Source organism: Carcharodon carcharias, chromosome 17 (assembly GCF_017639515.1).
Source record: "Carcharodon carcharias isolate sCarCar2 chromosome 17, sCarCar2.pri, whole genome shotgun sequence".
Classification (NCBI taxonomy): domain Eukaryota; kingdom Metazoa; phylum Chordata; class Chondrichthyes; order Lamniformes; family Lamnidae; genus Carcharodon; species Carcharodon carcharias.
Window position 1 is genome coordinate 75,334,797 of NC_054483.1, and position 20,737 is coordinate 75,355,533.

At 40.7% G+C, this 20,737-nt stretch overlaps 1 protein-coding gene across 1 annotated transcript in view; it reads left to right on the forward strand.

The window, feature by feature from the left end:
- The window catches only part of LOC121289831 (SEC23 interacting protein), a 126,081-nt gene extending 105,943 nt beyond the window's left edge, over window positions 1-20,138 (forward strand). Inside the window, exons 18-19 of the mRNA XM_041209718.1 lie at window positions 7,917-8,036; window positions 16,623-20,138. Of these exons, the coding sequence (XP_041065652.1) occupies window positions 7,917-7,998 (82 nt within the window). The 3' untranslated portion in view covers window positions 7,999-8,036; window positions 16,623-20,138. The remainder of the gene's footprint in view (window positions 1-7,916; window positions 8,037-16,622) is intronic.
- Window positions 20,139-20,737: the final 599 nt, after the last annotated feature.

Genomic DNA, 20,737 nt, shown 5'->3' on the forward strand with positions numbered 1-20,737 from the left:
GGGCCTGACACGCCGGAATGTAAAATGACACACGATGACATCAGGCATGAGTCCAGACGTCACCGCGCACCATCGCGATGTTTTGAAAGGCGGGCGTGCCATGAGGACGGAGGCGCGCCTGCCTTTAATTAATGTGCCAATTAAGGCCCTTGAGGCACCAATTGAATTTGATCTTGCGCAGCTCATGCAATTTTCAGGGCGTCACACAGGGGCAGGCGGGTAGGCCACATTTTCAAAAATCTCATCTGTGGGCGGGATAAGAGGGGTGAGTGGGCTCGCTGATGCAAGTTGTTAGTACTTTAGATTATACCTTATTGCTACTTGCTTGTGTGAACAGGACAACTTCATTTCGCTTCAGAGCTGCTTTGACAGAAATAACAGGCTTCAGTTCAAGACTCTGGAGGAGTCATAACACTTGGGGTCTTCCAGGTATCAGACTGCCTTCCCTTACCCTGGGAATGGGGATTGTGGTCTCCGCTGGAGGCACCTCCTCTGAGGAGGAAGGGAGGGCCAGAAGGAGGAGGAGGCCAGGTGTCCCTATTCAGCCTCCAGGGCAGTGACCTGTGGGAGGAGACGTGCAGGGCCAACAGGAAGTCCAAGATGGAAGGGGCCGCAGAAGACGCCACTATCCTGCTGCCAGGGTTTACAGGCAGAGATGTAGCTACCTCAATATGTCCGAGGTGCAATGCCGAAGGAGGCTCCCTCTCTCAAGGGAGAGCATGTCCTCCATTTGTCAGAGGATCAGGCCTGAGATCGGCTCCAACTCTATGGGTGGAGACCCCATGCCAGTGGCCCTGAAGGTCATGGTGGCCCTCAACTTCTATGCCTCTGACTCTTTCCAAGGGTTGGTGGGTGATCTTTGTGGAGTCTCCCAATCAGCTGTCCACAGTTGTGTCAAGTTGGTGACAGACACTCTGTTCAGGTGTGCATTAACTTTCATTCACTATCACACAGACGAGGCCAGCCAGGCAGAGCGAACCAGAGGCTTTGCAGCAATTGTTGGGTTCCTCCGCATCCAGGTTGCCATCGACTGCATACGTGGCCATCAAGGAATCAGCAGGTGAGCCAAGTGCGTTCATCAACAGGAATGGCTTCCACTCCATGAACGTGCAGATAGTGTGTGACCATAGGATGCAGATTCTGCAAGTCTGTGCAAGGTACCCAGGCAGCTCCCATGACGCATACATCCTGAGACACTCCCAGGTGCCGAGGCTCTTCAGTGCTCCCACCCCGCTGGAAGGATGGCTGTTGGGCGACAAGGGCTATCCCCTCAAAAGATGGTTCATGACGCCTCTCTGCCATCCAAGGACAAAGGCCGAGCAGCGATACAATAGGAGCCATGCCTCCACAGGGCACTGGTAGAGAGAGCCATCGGTCTTCTCAAGATGCTCTTCCAATGCCTGGACCATTCGGGGTGCATTGCAATACCCCCCAGATCGTGTATCACTGATAGTGGTTGCTACAGTCTCCACAATCTGGCACAGGAAAAGGGGGATGCGGTGGAGGAAGATGATGTTGACACAGCTGCTCTGGCTACAGACGATTAGCCCAGTAGTGCGTCCAAGGACGAGAATGCTCAGGGGATAGACGCTGACCTGGGCAACCTCCTGGGAGGCAGAGACACCCAGGAGGCTTTGATCCAACCAAAGATGAACCACCATCACATGCCATACTCGATTCTTGACAGTAATGTTTGCCTGCTGAGCAACATGCACTCTGTGCCATTTCAGTAAAGCTCAACGACAAACAAGTCACTCATAACATCATGGGTTACCCTTCACCTGCAGAACTAATGAAGCACCCAGAGGCTTGCTGAAAGAAAACACATTTACTGTTACTGGTGTGGTGCCTGGCATACATAAATCCAATTAAATGTAAAGGTGTTCTCCATCACACCTACATATATAAAAAAAAACTTAAAAGTGGGGCAAACAAATAACACCAGTGATAAGCCCATGTCTAAGATGATTGACATTTGCGTTAGCAGGTCTAATGTCTAGGTGCTTCCCCCTTTGCTGGCAATGGCATTCGGGACAGCCTGCTCACTCTGCTGCCCTTGATGACCTTGGCAGGTGTCCTCTGGCCTGTGGAGCCTGTGCTGGCCCCGCCCGGGAGAGAGCGGCCGGTGGCACGGCTGGCATCTCCCCAGTCGCCGCAGCCTCATCGGATGCCACGGTCACTGGCAAAGGGGCGGAGGAGTTGCTGCCCTCATCCAGAGTGCCCTGAGAGGAGCCCGCAGAGACGACAGCAGCTCGTGCACCAATGTGAGGTCGCTTTGGACTTGCCTGCTCACCACTGATGGATGGGCACCTAGCTGGGATACTGGGTGCCCAATTCATCTCCTACACTGACATTGACCATTTGAGGTCATTGCCAGTGTGAGGGCTTGCAGGTCGAAACTCATCTCCTGGAATCTCTGGTGGTGCTCCTGGAGCAGCCTCTCCATGAGAGTTGCCGCTCTCTCCGTGGTGGAGGCAGGGCGGTCGGCCATGAGGGTCATTGCATTGCTCATGCTCCACATGGACTCCCCACGGAGACCATGGCACGCATTCCCTCATGTATCTCTGCCAGATCCTCCACAAACTGCTGCACTTGCAGCATCTGCTGCCTCAAGGACAACTCCAGAGACACATCATCAGCCACCAACTGAGCATGTTCCTGGTCCCCAGCAGTCCTCCGACTGCCGGCACCCTGGGTACTCTCAGCCTCCGCCTGCACCTCAAGCAAGCGTGAAGTGGCCTCACCGCTGTGCACCGAGATAGTATCCGACAATCTAAATCCCACTGAGGTGCTGGTATCTGCACTGGTGCCTGCCTGGCTGAGAGTGTGTGAGACTGATGCATTTATATCCTCTGTGTGCTGAGGTGAGCAGCGGTCCTTCAGGCTCCTGACCCCAATGGGCTTCCGGTGACCCTGAAAGGAAGAACAAGGACATGTCGTTAGTTGAAGTCAGTACGCTACTGTGCATGCCTGGCACCTGGATCAGGGTGCCTTTGTCTTTCCATTATCAATGAGGATTCCATGTTCGAGGCTCACATCAATCTAGAGACAACAGTGGAATGGCTGTTATGACAGACATTCTGACCTCAGTGCGCTGCACTCTTATCTCCCTGTGGCATACCAACCTCACCGCAGCCAGTTGACCTAGACACATGGAGCCTCTCCAGCTCCAGTGCCTCCTGCTCGTATCTGGACAGGATTAGATGTGGGGCGTTCCTCTGCAAGTCCGCAGCGCCTCAGGATTATTGTGGGCTGTCTTCTCCTGAAAGGAGAGAAGAGCATTGGTTAGTCCACCCTGTACCTGTATTGCCTTTGCAGCTTGGCCAACCCCACCTGAGGAAAACCTTACAGGGCTCAGCCGATTCCTGACACTCGAGCCGCAAGACACTCATTCCAAGCAGCCAGGGCTCACCCCCTTGCCCAGATGCTGCCTCATTGACATTAGCCACTCACACTCTAAGAACCCTGAGGTCCAGGAGGGGTGGGGTGGGGGGTTGGGAGTGAGGCTGCTCCTAACTGCTGTGCTAAGTGACACATGCCTTCCTGATTGCAGGAGGTCATTGAAGCGCTTGCGGCACTGCACCCATGTGCGCCTCACTACATTATGGGAGCTTACCCTGGATGCCACCTCCTCCCAGGCATTATTGGTGAGGTCGGGGTGGGGGGGGGCCTCCTTCTCCCGTCCCGTGGGACAAGGATATCCCGGCGTGCTGCCACCTCCTCCAGAGGGACAGTGAGGCACTGGTCAGAAAACTTTGGGGCCGACTGCACCGTCGACCTGCCCTGTTCTGCAATGACATTCTGCATTGCAATGGTAATGCAAAGTCATTGGCAGCCTTTGCATGGCTGCCTGCGCTATTTTTGAATAGGCGACCCGGTGGACATTGCGCTCCTGCCCTCGCCTGCCCCCTCATGCTGATGCTGGAGACGTGCATTATGCTAGGCAGGCCTTAATTGGCCCGCCTGCGTAAAATGGTTCCTGACTACTCCTGCTGAGCCCGCCCGATATGGGAAAAATTCAGGCCATGGTTTGTGCCTTCCTCCCCACTCCATCCCACCCCACTCCCTCCCATTCAATCAAAACCTAAGGAAACTAATCTAAGCAAACTGTCCCTTTGGAAACATGCACCTCTTATGGTCAGACAATACTCGCCCAGCCTACTTTGTGGAAGACCTCATTCTGGACCACACTGAGGATGCAGCATTGAAAGGGTCATTTAACAAGCTCATTGCGATATCCATATAAACACGAATGATTTGAAGCCACTTCAAATTGGAAGGGACTTCTGGTTTAGTTAGAAGGTCTCTCTTCTGTTCATAGGAAGCTTGGGTTTGTCTATGAGAGCTTGAGTGTGTTTGGTGCGCAGAAAATATCTGAGGAAGCTTTAATTCCAACAAGGAATACTTTAGCCAAATTAAATATCCCGTATGTATTGTTCTACTATGAATTAAGTGACCAACTATTCAAAACATACTTGGTGCTAAATGCTTTTCTTAGTCGAGGCAGATCTTTTTGAGTGTTGTTTGAAACAACTGTTGTTCCTAATTGACAGCCTAACATGACTATCCAAATGTCCTGTTAAAAAGCTGTTGATAATACTATAAGAAGAATAAAATCATATTCAACGATTACTTTGAATTGTACAATTTAATGTAGTTTTATTTATGCAAACTGAGATCTTCTTAGAATCTCTGCTGTCTGCATATTTATTCTTTCCCTAACTTTTGTTCATTGTTTTTCCTAATTAATTTTTTTTCTTGGTTTTAAACATTCTCTTTCAGGTTTTCTTTCTGGTCTAGCTGATTTGTTTTTTTTTCCTTCCGGTTAAATAGTATCTAGCCAACCAGCACAGTTGAAGATGAGAGAAGCTCTGAATGTCAATATGCTTTTAAAAGACGCTGCAGCATAAATAAATTGTTAGGGGATTGTGTATGTGTGTGTGTGTGGTGTGTGTATTACTACACCAATATGAAAGCAAAACTAGACAAATTTCAATTTATAGACTCTTAGTGTGTATGGATAGATGTTCCTTGCTTTCATGTGTATCTTTATTTGAATGTTAATGTTAAGAATTAGAAGTTTGCTGATATTTGTGGTTACCAAGCATAGAACTGTGGTTTGTGGGGCAGAAACACTGATTGCCAGTGAGAGACAAATTAGTTGTTATGCCATTAAGGCCCAGTTTCACAGCACACCTGTTCAAATGGCAATGCTTAGGAGGAGAAACGGAATATAACACTAGCTACACTAGCTTGAGTTAAGTAAGTTTTTTTAAAATATATTTGTTGGGATGTGGGTATCGCTGGCTAAGTCAGCATTTATTACCCATCCCTAATTGCCCTTGTTCAGAGGGCATTTAAGAGTCAACCACCTTGCTGGTGGTCTGGAATCATGTGTAGGCCAGACCAGGTGAGAACAGCAGATTTCCTTCCCTAAAGGACTTTAGTGAACCAGATGGGTTTTTACGACAATCTGCAATGGTTTCATGGTCATCTTCAGACTTTAAATTCCAGATTTTTATTGAATTCAAATTTCACCATCTGCCATGGCGGAATTTGAACCCGGGTCCCCAGAGCATTATCCTGGGTCTCTGGAATGCTAGTCCAGTACAACACTATGCCACCACCTGATTATTAACACAGTACAATAGCTTGTACTATGTTAATAATCAGGCCTGCTTGTAGCCACATTAGATTGCACTAGCGAAGAAGTGCTTGGCATTAGCAACTGGCAGAAAGATCCAGGTGAAGAAACGTTTACTATTGTACCATTGAACTTCAAACCAGATAGACCTGGTGTGCATATTAACTTCCATAATATAATTTTTTACCTTATTTGTGTTTATCCATTTTTGGTTAAGGCACTGGCAGAGGATGATTCATTGAATACAAAGGTTGGTCAATAGCTCCACCATCTCCAGCATGATGCCACCAGAAAACACATCTTCCCCTCCCTGTTCAGCATTCTGAAGAGACTGTCCCACTGTGACACTCTGGTCCACTCCTCTATCACCCCCAACATGCCATCCCCTTCCCATGCAAGCAGAGGAGATATAACACATGTCCTTTTACCTCATCTTCACCATCCAAAGCCTCAAACACCCCTTCCAGCTCAAGCAACAATTTACGTGTACTCCTCTCAATTTAGTATACTGCATTCACTGCTCACAGTGCGGTATCCTTTACATAGAGGAAACCAAACACAAATCAGTTGACCGCTTTGCAGAACATCTTTCAGCCCGCAAGCATGATCCCAAGCTTCTGGTGGCCTGCCATTTTAATTTTCCACCTTGCTGTCAGGCTGATAACTCTGTCCTCAGCCTACTGCAGTGTTCCAATGAAGCTCGAGGAGTGCCTCAGATTTTGATTAGGCACTTTACAGCCTTCTGGAATTTCAAATCATAATCTTTACCATCCCATTTTGTTTCCTTTCCATGTGTTTCCCTTAACCATTTTTTTTGCTTTTGTTCACTATACTGGCGTCCTCAAAGTAGAGTGTATTTCACTTTTGGCCATTCTTCATGTTGAGTTTCAACAGACTACTTTAAGGCTGCAGGTCTCAACTGCCCTGAATCTATCCTATCAAATGCCTAGTTATGCATTTTCCAACAAGGCCCTTTAGTCTGTGATCATAGAACGGCAATCCTGGGATTGCATTCTTCTCCAGGGATGCCAAGTTCCCAATCTAAATCAGCTAATTTAGCAAAGAGTGGGAATTTTTCAAGGATTTCTGGGATCTTCCTGGTCTATATATAGATAAAAAAGACTCGAACTTATATAGCAGCTTTTACAATCTCATGATGTGCCAAAGTTCTTTACAACCAACGAAGTATTTTTTTTCAAGCATAGTCATTGTTGTAACATAAGAAATAAACCAATGCTACTGTCCAGGTACACTTACCAACTGAATCCTAGAAGGAGATTAACCAGTCAAACTTCAGCAGTTTTCTTTGGTACAATTGCATTATTTCCAGTGAAGGTAAATTAGCTGAAAACATAGCCAGAATGCACAACCACAATAGAAATTAAAATAATATTGATATTTTGGAAAGTAAACAGGCTGCTCATATATCTAACTTGTAGTTTGTCCAATAAGCAGTACCTTGAAAGTAAGGCAAACTTGTCACTTCAAATCCCCGTAACTTTACTACTACTACTTTTCTTCTTTCGTATGGCTGGGTATAGAGCAACAACTATAATTTTACATCAAGGTGATCAAGCCAGGATATTGTGTCAGAAGTGGAGGTGTATCGCCATAATGCCTCCTCCTTATTTATGAGTCAGGCATTGAATTGTTATGTGTTCCATTGTCTGATCTGGGTGACCACAGTCACATTCAGGAGAGTTTTAATTTTGCATTTGTGCATCACGTTTCCGCATCTGCTGTGGTTTGTATGATGCTGTTTAGGGATGCCCATGAGCTTTGTGAGAAGTCAAAACCAGGGATCTTCAGTATCAGGTCTTTCACAAGGTGTTTGTTCATGACTTCCTGTGAAGACCATTCATTTTTCCAAGCTTCTTCAGGGTTGAAATCACATTGCCTGAAATTGTGTGCATGGGTCCAAAGGAGCTTACGTGACTTCAAGCGAAGATGAGGAACACTACTAATGTTTAATGATTAAACTTCAGAACATGTAAGCCTGGATAAATCATTTTTTTGCATTAGCGTCAGTGAATAATTTTTCTCCCATTTGAAGACTTTTTGCGCCTCGTTAGAGCAGATGCCTAAATTGTTCTTGATTTTTAAATGATCGTCTATAATGATTATAAAAATTAATAATACAGAATGATCAGGAAAATGAAACCATATTTCCATGGAAACATTTATCACTGGCTTAAGCTAAAATGCACTCTTCACCCTTTATGTATTATCTTTGTCAAATTCACTGCTAATATTGTATCATTAACTTCTATAGGGAATCAGAAGACACTGCTTTGTTGTTTCTTAAAGAAATTTACAAATCACTGGACATCAGCCCTGAACAGCCACAGCATTGATGGCCATAGGCTGTGCTGTATTTACCTCAGCAACATTGGTAAGCTTTGGCTCATTATTTAATATTCTCTTTGAATATTTTCTTTTGATGGTCTAAATTAATATTTGAATTTAAGCCAAATAATTCCTGTGTGCCAATAACTTAGATTTTATTTCTGTATTAAAATTTGTTTAACCAGTAAAATGTACAACATTTTTCGAATTGTGAAATAGTTGATAAAATGTAGCCTATTTCTATCCATAGAAACAGCCAAGTTTGTTTGGAGGAAAATAGGACTGGTATTTGTAATGAGAAGAGAATTGAGAAAATGAAGCTTAAGAATTTCAGGGCCAATTGGGTTTGAAGGCTGATTGGAAAACAAATTTTTTTAAGCACATGAAATATGAATGTGTTTCCATTGAACAAATTGGATACCAAGACAGACATTAGGAAACGTGTCAAATTTGAAAAGACTTTAGTAACGGTCACTCTGAGTCTGATCTCAATGTTGACATAGATGGTTTAAAGGCGCATTAACAGAAGTATGTTAAGTTCAGGAAAATGCATAACACCTTATGAATTCAGACAATGTAGTTTTTGAGTGGTGAGGGAAAGCTGATGGAATCAGTCTTGTGGGAGGCTAGTGGAACATCTATTGAGCATATTAATGTGATTTGCTGGACCAATTTCACATTGAAAAGCTGAAGATGCTAAAGAAGGCCTAAAGTAGATGTGTGTAAACCTAGAGACATGAGACAACATTTAGGAAGATCCAAATACATTTTTAAAAATTGGAAAATGTTAGTATTAAAATTGATGCGAGCTTCCTCACAAGTTAATTATCTGCTTCGTTTGGTCTAATTGATAAAACAGTTCTGGCGTAAACTGTTGACCGTGAATAACAAATATAATATCCAGATTTTTTTGAGTAACTAAATTGGGCATTTAAATATCATTTATAATACAGAAGGAATTGCAAATACCTTGCCACCTCAGTGTACCTGAACTGGAGACAAAACTGATTTAATGTGGCAACCCAAGTTGTAATGAAAATCTTCTACTTTGTAGAATATCAGAATGGAACAGTGGGAAGAAATCAAATTAACTGGTGGTGATTTGTGTAATTTGGAAGAATATTGCAACACATTGTGTCTCAAAATGATAAAATATTTGAAAAAAAGGATGGGAACCTTAAATGAATTTACCACCCTGATCCATAAGTTGTACTCTAATACAACAGTTATTGGAGAGGGACTCTTAATTTAGTCAAAATAAAATTAAGAAAGATGTAAAATAGGGGATACCCTCCTTTCTCTAGGTTGTTGTTTAACATTGCTTATTGACTTCTATTGTATAACTTGAAAAAGAACATTTTGGATTTTTAATTAATTGATCGGAACCGAAAGTCAGGGTTGCTGCCCTCCATCTGCTGATGTGCGCATTCAGGCATGACCAGCATCTTAAAGATATTGTAATCTTTTGGTGCTAAAATAATTCTGGAGATAAATATCAAAAAGACCACAAATTTAATTTGATGCATATGAATATGGTAAATTGGTCCCTGAATAAAGGAGCAGTGTAATGGAACTTGTACAAATAAAGCATTGTTTAGGGTCTAGAATTGATCCATGGATGGATCATGCATGGATGGAGAAATAGGAGGCATGGATCTATAGCTTAGAGGGGATCCTCTAAAGCTGTTGCAGTAAGTATTATAACTCAAAATTGTCATGGCCCCAACACTATTTATATGTAAAACAAAAACAAAAATACCTGGAAAAACTCAGCAGGTCTGGCAGCATCTGTGGAGAGGAACACAGTTAACGTTTGAGCCTGAATGACCCTTCAACAGAACTGTTCTGTTGAAGGGTCATTCAGACTCGAAACATTAACTGTGCTCTTCTCCACAGATACTGCCAGACCTGCTGAGACTTTCCAGGTATTTTTGTTTTTGTTTTGGATTTCCAGCATCCGCAGTTTTTTGCTTTTATCTTAACTATTTATATGTAATTGTTATCAAAGTTTCACAATGTTGCACAGGAGTATCAGCAATGAATGTTATCTATCAGGTGACATCACAGACAGTATTATATTAAAGAAACAAACAGGGGAGATGTTACTATCAAACAGTTTTTCAAAGTTGAGAATGAAGATGAGATCAACGTACAGTGGCATAGTGGTAATCCAGAGGCTCAGGCTAATGCTTTGGGAACATTGGTTCAAATCCCACCGCGGCAGCTGGTAGAATTTAAATTCAATTAATAATTTCAATTCATTAATCAAAAAAAAAGGAATGAAAGCTAGTCTCAGTAATAGTGACCATGAAACCATCATCAATTGTTGTAAAATCCCATCTGACTCATTAATACCCTCGAGGGAAGGAGATCTGTCTTCCTTACCTGGTCTGGCCAACATTGACTCCAGACCCACAGTAATGTGGTTAACTCTTAACTGCCCTTGGTGTTCAAAGTCTGTTGGTCTCCATCCTGATTATACTCAACAACTGAGTATCCACTGCCTTCTAGGATAGAGAATTCTAAAGATTCACAATCCTTCAAGAGAAGAAATTACAGATTATTTCAATCCTAAATGGCCAGTCCCTTATTCTGAGATTGTGACCCTGTCAAACCCGTTGAAACAATGTATACAACAATGAGATCACCTTACATTCTTTTAAACTCTAGGGAAAATACAGCTAGTCAACTCAATCTCTCCTCATAGAACAATCCCCACTTTTTAACAGTTGGTCTAGTGGTCTTTCATTGTACTCCCGCTCAGGGAAATATATCTTTTCTTGGATAAGGCAACCAAAACTTTACACAACGAACAGGCAAATCTAATATTCTCCGTAAGTGCTCTTGAATGTTGTCACATCCAGTCGTTGCAGATCAACAACTGAATAAAGTAAACAAAGTGCTGAGCTATCCTGCCAGATATGCAGAGTTTGAAGTTGAGGCTATCATGCTAAAGCTGATTTGATTTGTCTGTATCTTAAATACCATGTTCAGGACTTGGATGTCTCCTATGTGCCTCTGTCACTAGAAAAGAAAGGCAGGAAAACGTATAAAGGTATGTAAGAGTCTAATTAGAAAAGTACATGTTAATCAAGAGCCCAGATTAAAATACAATTGCTGGACAGAGAAGAATATTGACAAGTTCAGAACTGATGTCAGAATGCGTTTCTTCTCATAGAGTGATTCATACCTGGAATCATCACCTAGGTAGGACAATGGAAGCAAAAACCATTTTGTCATTGAAGATGCCATTTCGTGCTGTATCACAGTTCAGTAATAGGTTTCTAAGGGTACAACTCTAAATGGATGCAAGATCTGAGGAATCTGGGTGTGTATGTGCATGTCATTGAAGGTGGCGGGACAGGTTGAGAATGTGGTTAATAAAGCATACAGCCTCCTAGGCTTTATTAGTAGTGGCAAAGAGAACAAGAGCAAGGAGTTTATGTTGAACTTGTATAAAACAATAGTTTGGTCTCAACTGCAATATTGTGTCCAGTTCTGGTGCAACACTTTAGGAAGGATATGAAGGTATTGGAGAGAGTGCAGAAAAGATTCATGAGAATAGTTCCAGGGATGAGGAACTTCAATTATGAAGAAAGGTTGGAGAAATTGTGTTTTCCTCAGAGAAAAGCTGACTGAGAGGAGACTTGATAGAGGTATTCAAAATTATGAGGCACCTGGACACAGTAGATATGGTGAAACTGTTCCCACTTGTGAAAGAGGTTACAGATTTAAAGTAATTGGCAGAAAAAGCAAAAGTAATATGAGAGAGAACTTTTTCACGCAGTGAGTTGTTACAATCTAGATTGCATTGCCTGAGAGTGTGATGGAGGCAGGTTCAATCAAAGCATTCAAAAGGGAAATAGACTGTTGTCTAAAAAGGAAGAATGTGCAGGGTTATGGGGAGAAGGTGGGAGAATCAGCAATTCACTGAGTGTCATTTGGAGAGCTGAGGCAGACACAATGAGCCAGAAGGCTTCTGCACTAACAAATTTGTGATTCTGTAAGGAAGGTTGAGCTATCTGGGCCAAATGTCCATCTTTCTTTAGTACTTTTCTTTGAAATTATTTCATGGGATGTCCACTAATATATTTTATAAAATAAGTATACAGTAAGAAATAATGAAAGGTTTTGAAATATCCTAAAACAAATGCTACTTTGAAGAATAATGAAATCATAATGAGCTAATGATCCTGCTCTGATAGAACTAGTTTATGCAAATTTGTATTGAAGGTAAAAAAGGAAAAGCATATACATTCATACAGTGCTTTTCATGTCCTCAAGATGTCCAAAACAGCACAACTAATAAGGTACTTTTTGGAGTATAGCCACTGTTGCAAGGAAATGCAACAGCCAATTTACATATAGCAAAGGTCCTCCAACAACAATGAGATAAATGGCCAGATAATTTGATAGGGTCAGTTGATGGATAAATATTTCACCAGGATAATAGGAGAAATGCCCTGCTGCTCTTCAAACAATGCCATGCGTAGTTTAACATCAGTTTGAGAGGGCAGACAAGACCTCAGTCTAAAGTAACATCTGAAAGATAGCACTGCCTCAGTATTGCATTGAAGTGTGGGCTTATGTTACATGTTCAAGTTTCAGGAGTGGAGCTTAAACCTATGGCCTTCTGATTCTGAGGCCAGAGTACTGTCACTGAGCCAAAGCTGACATCTGAACAGGTATTGACCTTTGGCAAAAGAAAAGTTCAATTCATTCATTTTAATTGATGATTTTACCTTCCCTGACAGATCATTGCAGACAGAATAAATGAAACTCCAGTTAATCGGAATAAATCAATCAGTCAGTGTTCCAAAATTCTAATTAGTTGGGTCTTGTGTTTGAAATGTTGATTGTAGTTGTATAGATTTAGTAATTAAACTATTTTAATCTCTCATCTTTAAAAAGTTGAAAAACTTTGACAGTTCCTGTTGATAGAATTTGATGAAGTGGCTATAGGCTTCTATCCCTACATTAGAGCAGTGATAACACTTCATTGTCTGTAAAGCGGTTTGGGATGACTTAAGGTTGTGAAAGACACAATATATAGTTCTGAAGAAGCTATATTGGACTCAAAACGTTAAATTTGTTTCTCTCTCTACTCTATGTCTGCCAGACCTGCTGAGTTTTTCCAGCACTTTCTGTTTTCTATTTATAGTCTTTTTAATAAGTATAATTTTATATTGCAACAACTTCTTACAAGTGTGAGGTTTATAATATTATGTTTTAGGACTGTATCTTTTGGTTTTTAAGATTATCATGGTTTGGGACTGTATTTTTAAATGTAGGTTAAATGAAAGGAGTCTTGTGACCTATGCTGGAGTCTGACAGTAAACCTGGCTGGTTTAGTTGTGAAATCAAAAAGAGAGTCACATTGTGTTATTGAAAGGGAGGTGACAAATGTTAACACCTGGGGACAATGATAGCTGTTTCTAAGACCACAATGAGAAGATCCTAAGTCTCCTAAAACCCAAAAAGGTGTTACTGGTATCAAGTTGTAAATAGTTGTGAGAGAACCTTACCCTTTGCTTCTAAGATGAAAAGCAGTGGTAATTAGAGATAGCTGATTACTATTTCTTCTTGGATACAGGGCTCGTGTATTTCCTGTTGCCATGGAGAGGAGGTTAGAGGATGCTATTTCGAGGTCAGATTACAGGCTTCCCTATAAACCCAGAGATATTACAGTTATAGTTTTGATCTTGAATGCTTGGTAGAAAGAGAGCAAGAAGACGGACGGAAGCCAGGCCTGCACCTTAAAGAGAGAAAATGCTGACTCTGTGGTTCAACAAGCAGAATGTGGGTGGGATCATGCACCCAGTTTGAAACTGTAATTCGTGAGGAATTAAAATTTGGCTGGAGGGTTCGCCTAGCTTAAAGTAAAGGGAGAATCTCAGGGAAACCTCTCATGGTGGAAGCCAGTGTTGGGAAAGGAAAAAGAACAGAAGAAAACCCTTGAGAGCTGTGAAACACTTGGATTGGTTCCAGGAGAAGTGAATATCTACTTGAGACTGAGTAACGTAACAAAATAGGGGTTTTTGGTTGTCAGCAAAAGTGGAAAGGAGAAAACTTTGTTCAGTTGTTTAAGTGTATGTTTCCTATGAAAAGGAAATGGTGTTTCATTAATAGTGCTTTGTTTTTAGTCATTGATATAGTAAAAGTACTTTTAGGAGATCCTGTGGCACAGTGGGAAAATCCTACCTCTAAGCCAGAAGCTTCAGGTTCAAGTCCCACCCCAGAACTTGATGACCGTAGAAGGCGTGGTCATAACATGGCCAGACAGGTTGATTTTCAACCTGTAAATTTCCCCAATATGCTTATGGCAAGTGGTAAGAGCAGGAGAGTTTCCTTGTCAGCCAGAACTGTGGGTGGCTGCAGTGCAACAGAGTTAAAAGACTCCACGCACAAGTTCTTGCTACAGGCCATTATTCCATGGTTCAAATTTCTCTTTAAACTATTAACGGTCTCTGTGGAGATTATAATAAAGTTGAAAACAATTTGTCAAAAACTGTAGTACGTGAATTATATATAATTAATAAAGACTCCAGGCATGCTGCAGGGAATCTCCAGTTTTGGAATACCTTTAGAATATTTAACATTAATCATAAGGAAACAGCATACACTAGCTTATGAAGTAAATCCACCAGTTGGTTTGTGGTGAGCCATGCAAATCAGGAAGGTCCCAGGTTTGATTCCAAGCCTCATTTGGGTCAGTTGAACATAGCCACAATGGCTGTTGGAAACTAGGATTGACAGAGTGCCCCATTGCATATGAGGGATAAAATCAGCCACACTTTCTCCTAATTAAAATCCAGGGATGACCTAAGGCAGTTTTATAAAGACATTTGGACAGATAGGGAGCACTCTGCACAAGAAAATCAGCTTCTGTTGGTGCAAGCTGGAACATTTTCAAAGTAAAGCTTGCTGGCTGTTTCTGGACATCATGCTGTTGCCTAATGCCTTTGAAGTCACCTCCGGGCTGGATGAGAGGGAAAGTCTGTGTACGCTATTTGTACCAAAGTTGCAAATAGTCATATAAAGGCCAAAGGAAGAAATTCCCCCCCACCTGCCCCATACAGAGCGACTGAAATGAGCCAATGGCAAAGAAATTCAGGGTAATTTTCATCCCCAAACCACTGGTAGCGTACTACTTGTTGTGGAGTATACCTGCAGTTCTCAGTTAGCATACCAGCACTTTTTCACCAGTGCTTTATTAGATTGGATTGCCAGCTCCTGATTTACACTGTTAGAACTGGCTCCCTTATCACAATGACAAAATTATAGTCCCATTCTTTCTCCCTACAGTGATCCAAGCTAAACCAGTACCAATATTATAACTCCCAATTTAGACACAGTTCATTAATTACCTCCTTGAATAGCTTCAACTTTTCTTTTGTTGCATTCAACTATATTAAGCCAACCGAGAGAGAATTATTTGCAATTCTGCTTTGAGTTTGGAGAGCTGATGAGCATTTTCACCAGTCTATCTCAGTTTAAATCAATGTTGATTGTTGAAGCTATTGCATCATGAGGTGTGTGTGATAACGTCACAAGACATGCATAGGATCATTGATTTAATTTCAGAACAATTAAAAAATTCCCTCAATGACCAACTCGTCAAACAGTTTAAATTTCAATTTTTACCTGCCTCATTGCAAAATGCCAGGATTAGCCTCACTCTACTTGGCAGTTTAGAACTAAAATCACAGAACAATATATTTACGTTGTGGCCTGACACCTGAAATTTGGACATGATGCCTCCAGATCCTGGGGATTTAGCTTAGGCAGGTACAGTGTAATCACTGTTCTCAATCTGCCAAACCACTTCCCTGAAACGCTGAAGCTGGTATGTTTGAGTGCACCCGTTAACACTATTTTTTATTCCCTAATATGACATTGGCCATGTAGACACTCTCCATTTTCTGGGAGCCCTATTCTTGTTTGCCCAAACCACCTCATCTGAAAGCTCTGGTAGGCGCAAATGACAAACAACATGGCTGTCTGTCTGCAATAAATTCATTCTTGGAAGCAACCTTTTCACAGGTTCATCTAATGATGGGAATTGCAGTGTTACCCTGTTTAATTGCATCCTTCCGTTTAAAGATTAATTGGTACTTGCAATGTGTACTGTTTCCAGATGTCTTCAGAAACATTACTACAACTTAGAAATCATCCTCCACTGGAACTACAAAGAATTCTTCTAGTATAGCACTTTGGACTGCAGATAGCTAGACAGTTTAAAGTGATGTTGATGATCATTTAGGTATAATTAGAATTATTGACTCCATGATTCTTGCATCCTTCATATCTGGAACTGCTATTGATTTTAATGTAAAAATGCCATTGCCCAATGTGCCTGCTTATTTCTTTGATATTTTGTAATTGACTGGTTTGCTACAGAAAATGATAATCTAAAAGCATAAATGGTTTAATTGTAAAACTATCTACCAGCAATTGCACTGCATGACTATGTTACTGCCCAAAGCAGGTAATTCTGTTTTTGTTCAGGAATTCTTTTGCTCCACTCAATCGACAGCTTCTGGTCAATTCCTGCATAGTAAAACATTAACTGGAGCACTGTTTTGTGTTACAAGTTGAATGTTTTTTAACTGCTTTGTTTTTTTTTTGGCAGGTCATCTGATATACCATCAGCTCTGCTGGACACAATGTGATTTTAGACTCTCAAATGAGATCAGTAGTTGCATCTGTTATTTTCCTACTGGGACAACAGTATTTATACAGTCTGCAATTATTCAACAATACAAACAACTGACTCTAAAGAAAAAATTCTTACTTTGAAAAACTATAACTTTACTTGATTGTCACCAACTCAGAAGTGTCTTGTGTTAAATTAATGAAGCTGTGCAACTGATCCTTTGAGAAAGCTTCTGTTCTGATTTATTTGCTAGCTAAGCTATTCATTAGTCTCCTGAAATCACTCCTACATTGTTTTCAGGATACCTGCTTGCCTAGTGGAGCTGATGAAATGTGCATTATTCTCTCCTCTTGTCCCTGTTAACTCATTCCATCTACTGTAGAGTTCATTCACTTAATCTGCGTTGGCTTACTTCAGATAAGTGAATGATTAGGGTTTACAAGGGTGCATCTTGAATTAGGCCACCCATGCTTCTGCCAAATGTAATGCATTTTTAAATATATATTTCATTTGTTGATTTGCAAAATATTTTAATTTTTATTAATTGTTTTCTGGCTTATATAAATAGTAAATATTCTAATGTCTAAATTGATTGCACACTGTGAATTCAAGAGGCATGCCTTGTATGTACTATACTGTTCAACTGCAAAAAAAAATTTCATGCTATGAAATTAATTTGCTTGTCAAACTATAATGTACATTGGATCCCCACGCCCTCAGAAGAAATTCAGTCCCTCTTTTCAGATGCACCCCAAATGGTGATGATAAGGTTTTTTCTGGAATACAATATACTATACATTGTTACAAAATTGCAGCAATTGTCAGACTGATATATATAGTTTCATCCCCACACAGAAAGCTTTAAGATGGACCTAGCTCAATTTTCACCTTTTATAAAATCCAAATAAATAGCTGCTTCAAACCATACTGCTTATGCTGCCATATACATGATTTTTGGGTTTCATAAGCTTTGGTGACGTTCTTTCAGGCCAATTGGCTGATGATACCAAATGCACAGAGTTGTAATGAAATAAAGAACTTATATTGTGATCAATGATATGGAAATTACTGATGATTGTTATTATTTTAGAATGGAATTTTGTTATTAGACCTCAACAGACAGAATGTGCTACTTCATTTGTTATGTCATTAAAGTAGCCAGCAATTGTTTCCCTTACAGTATGATATAACCAAGCAACTGGTTAATCAATTAAATACCAGGCCCATGAGGAAACCTTTCAGTTGTCTCTTTCTTCCCTTCTTCCAAGCTATGGCACAATTTAGCCATCCTGAATTCCCTCTTTTCTCTCTCTCTGTCAGTCACTTGCTGCTTGCGTAACAAAACCCTGACAGTGTTATGTCCAGATGATTCTGAAATTTTGAATGTAGTCTTCTTGCCAAACCCTGGAGAACTGGAGGTAAACTTTTCTTCAGACAATCAAGTGTGCTGCATGGTGCTTACAATGTTTTCTGTTGGATAAAGCTTCAATCTTAGGACATGTTATGAAAGGTCCTGGGAGAAACAATAGGCTCCATGCAAACAACAGCGCTTTACTTCGGCAGCACATTGCTTTTATATTTTCCTGCACACTTCACTTCCCCCTCTCTCCTGGACCTAAACCTGAGGCAGCTATCTGGATATGGTGTTTGGGTTTTGTGAACGTACATACAATCATGTTGCATTTATAACAACCTGCAAATTAAAGTTCACAGTTAAACATGGCATACAATTGGTATAGTTGTTAATTTCCTTTTTGTCAATAGTGCATCCTTTTTAAGAAGGAAGGAGGAAGCCAGTGAGGCTGTAAAAACCTTGGATTCAGGCTATTGGACCCTGATGGGTCTCAAATTATCTTATGATGCTTTGCCACTTATAGTTAAAAGAAGTGATTGTGCCAAGTAAGGGGAAAATAACTGCACGATTTCTACTGAAACATTTTTGAAACATTTCCTTGTGATGCCCCTGGTGTATTGGTTATACAAAACAAAATCTCACTTGAAGAATGAAGACAGCCTCACTGAAAATCCAGCAATTTGCTTAAATAATGAGTTTCTCATACAACAGGAAGAGCATTTCTGGTTTTGTCCAAATGGGAAATAAATTTGATCAAAGATTTTCTTGTCTCAGATTAGTATTAAGTAAATTTAAATGTAACCATATGTAGGCATTGTAGAAACTAATTATTTGCTTAGTATTTACCATTGAGCTGATTTATAATTCCTAATTCAATACCTAAACTCTAGTTGTATTCCTCAACCTGTAAGAATAAATGACAGCTGGAAGTATAAATGACAGCTATCACCATGTGTGGAGCTTGGATAATCTTTTGACTGGAGTCGTAATGATAGAACAGCCCTTGATTTAGAGTTTGACATACCAAGGCTCAGTCATACTCCTATGTGAATTTCTTTTGCCTGTTCGGTATTCAGGCCATGGTTTTGTTTATCGAACTATTAGGATCGTCAGCTCTAGAGGTAGAGCAAGTTGAAGTGTTTTACTGTGCTTCTGCAGGTAAATTCCACATTAAGGCTGCAATCAGTTCTTTGCTGGGAGCCTTGGAAAACAAATTGGTCAAAAAATTAGGAATTCTTAATCTGAAACAAGTTGTATTTTTTAATTATGCTATGCTGCCATATTTTCACCCTGTGAGAGAATATCTGCTGCAGTTGAGTTATTCTGCTTTGTAAAGTAGCTATCAGAATGTAACATTCCACCATCTCTGCTTATCTTTGAGTTTATAGTCTTCATTCCAGTAATCCAGCACTGAAGAATCAAATCAAATAACCATAGTTTTACAGAAATAACCCTTTGCCACACAGGTCCTTTCCACCTACTCCCAAAAAAGACTGTATTTGACTGTTCAACCTACTGTAACTTAATTGCTTAACACAGCTGGTTCAACCTCTTATTAACATAGGTTCCTGTGTTTGTATTTGTATTCTTTTTAAAAAAGCAATCTTCAAGCCCATTCTTCATACATTTGCCTCTGCCATCTTTTCTCACAAAGCTTTACTATTAAATGGCCAGCTGATCAGCTTTATTCAGATTTTATTTTTAAAAATCATAATTTTCATGCCCATCACTTCAAGTAACCTTTTAATTTGTTTCTTTAGAAATGAAAGTTACCTGATTACTTTAAGCAGCTTCACGGTTGCAATGTTCTTGGCAATATTGTGTAAAGTGCAAAATAACAAATGAAGCAGAAGTGGATTTCTATGCCATGACTTTTGTATAGGAGGAGACTTTGTATGCACTCTCTAGCCCTGCCTTCCCCTTCCTAAAGTTAAACAAAGGGTGGTCAACTTTGAGAAATCCTGCACACAGGGATTGACACAAATGAACATGGGAAAGGTGACATGTGTCCATCTTGACATATATTAAGGATTAAAAGTGCAAACGCTGCCTAAACAACATTGAAACTGCAGTAACTTCTGTCAACCAGCCTCTGATGTAATTTATTGTAATTGTAAAATAAATATGGATTCTTTGCCTCCTTTTGTGCTTAGAAAATTGTTTCCTAATAATTTGCAAAATTGTTTCTATAAATACACTTGAAATCATTTCGAACATGGAAAGTTTGTTGCAGTTGTAGTTTGTTGGGGTACATTATACTCTTGGGTTGATTGGTAGGCCTCAAGTTTGTTTGCCAGGCTACATGGATAGGAAGAAAAATATATAAATACCCCGTACTGCAAACCTTGAATAAAAATTGAAAAAGGTGCAAATGTATAATAGGCCAATTGACATCTAAAGAGAATGAAATATTCAGAATCTTGGTTGAGGATCATGTCCAAACTTCTAAACTTTTTCTCATGCAGGCCCTGATTGACTTGCTGTGCATTTCTAGCATCTGCTGTTTAATTTTGGAGAAAAATGACCAATTAGAGCGGAGCACGTTAATTCACAACTGCTGAGGGAGAATTAGAAAATGCATTCACAGATCACAAGTAATTCAAGGATTGAAATTGTTGGAAGCAATTAACCTACCACTTCCCTCAACATATTCAAAGACTTTGGAGAGGAAAGTTGAAAATAGTGTCATACTTTGCACGATTGGGGTAGGTTTTTGAGGAGGGGGTGATAATACCAG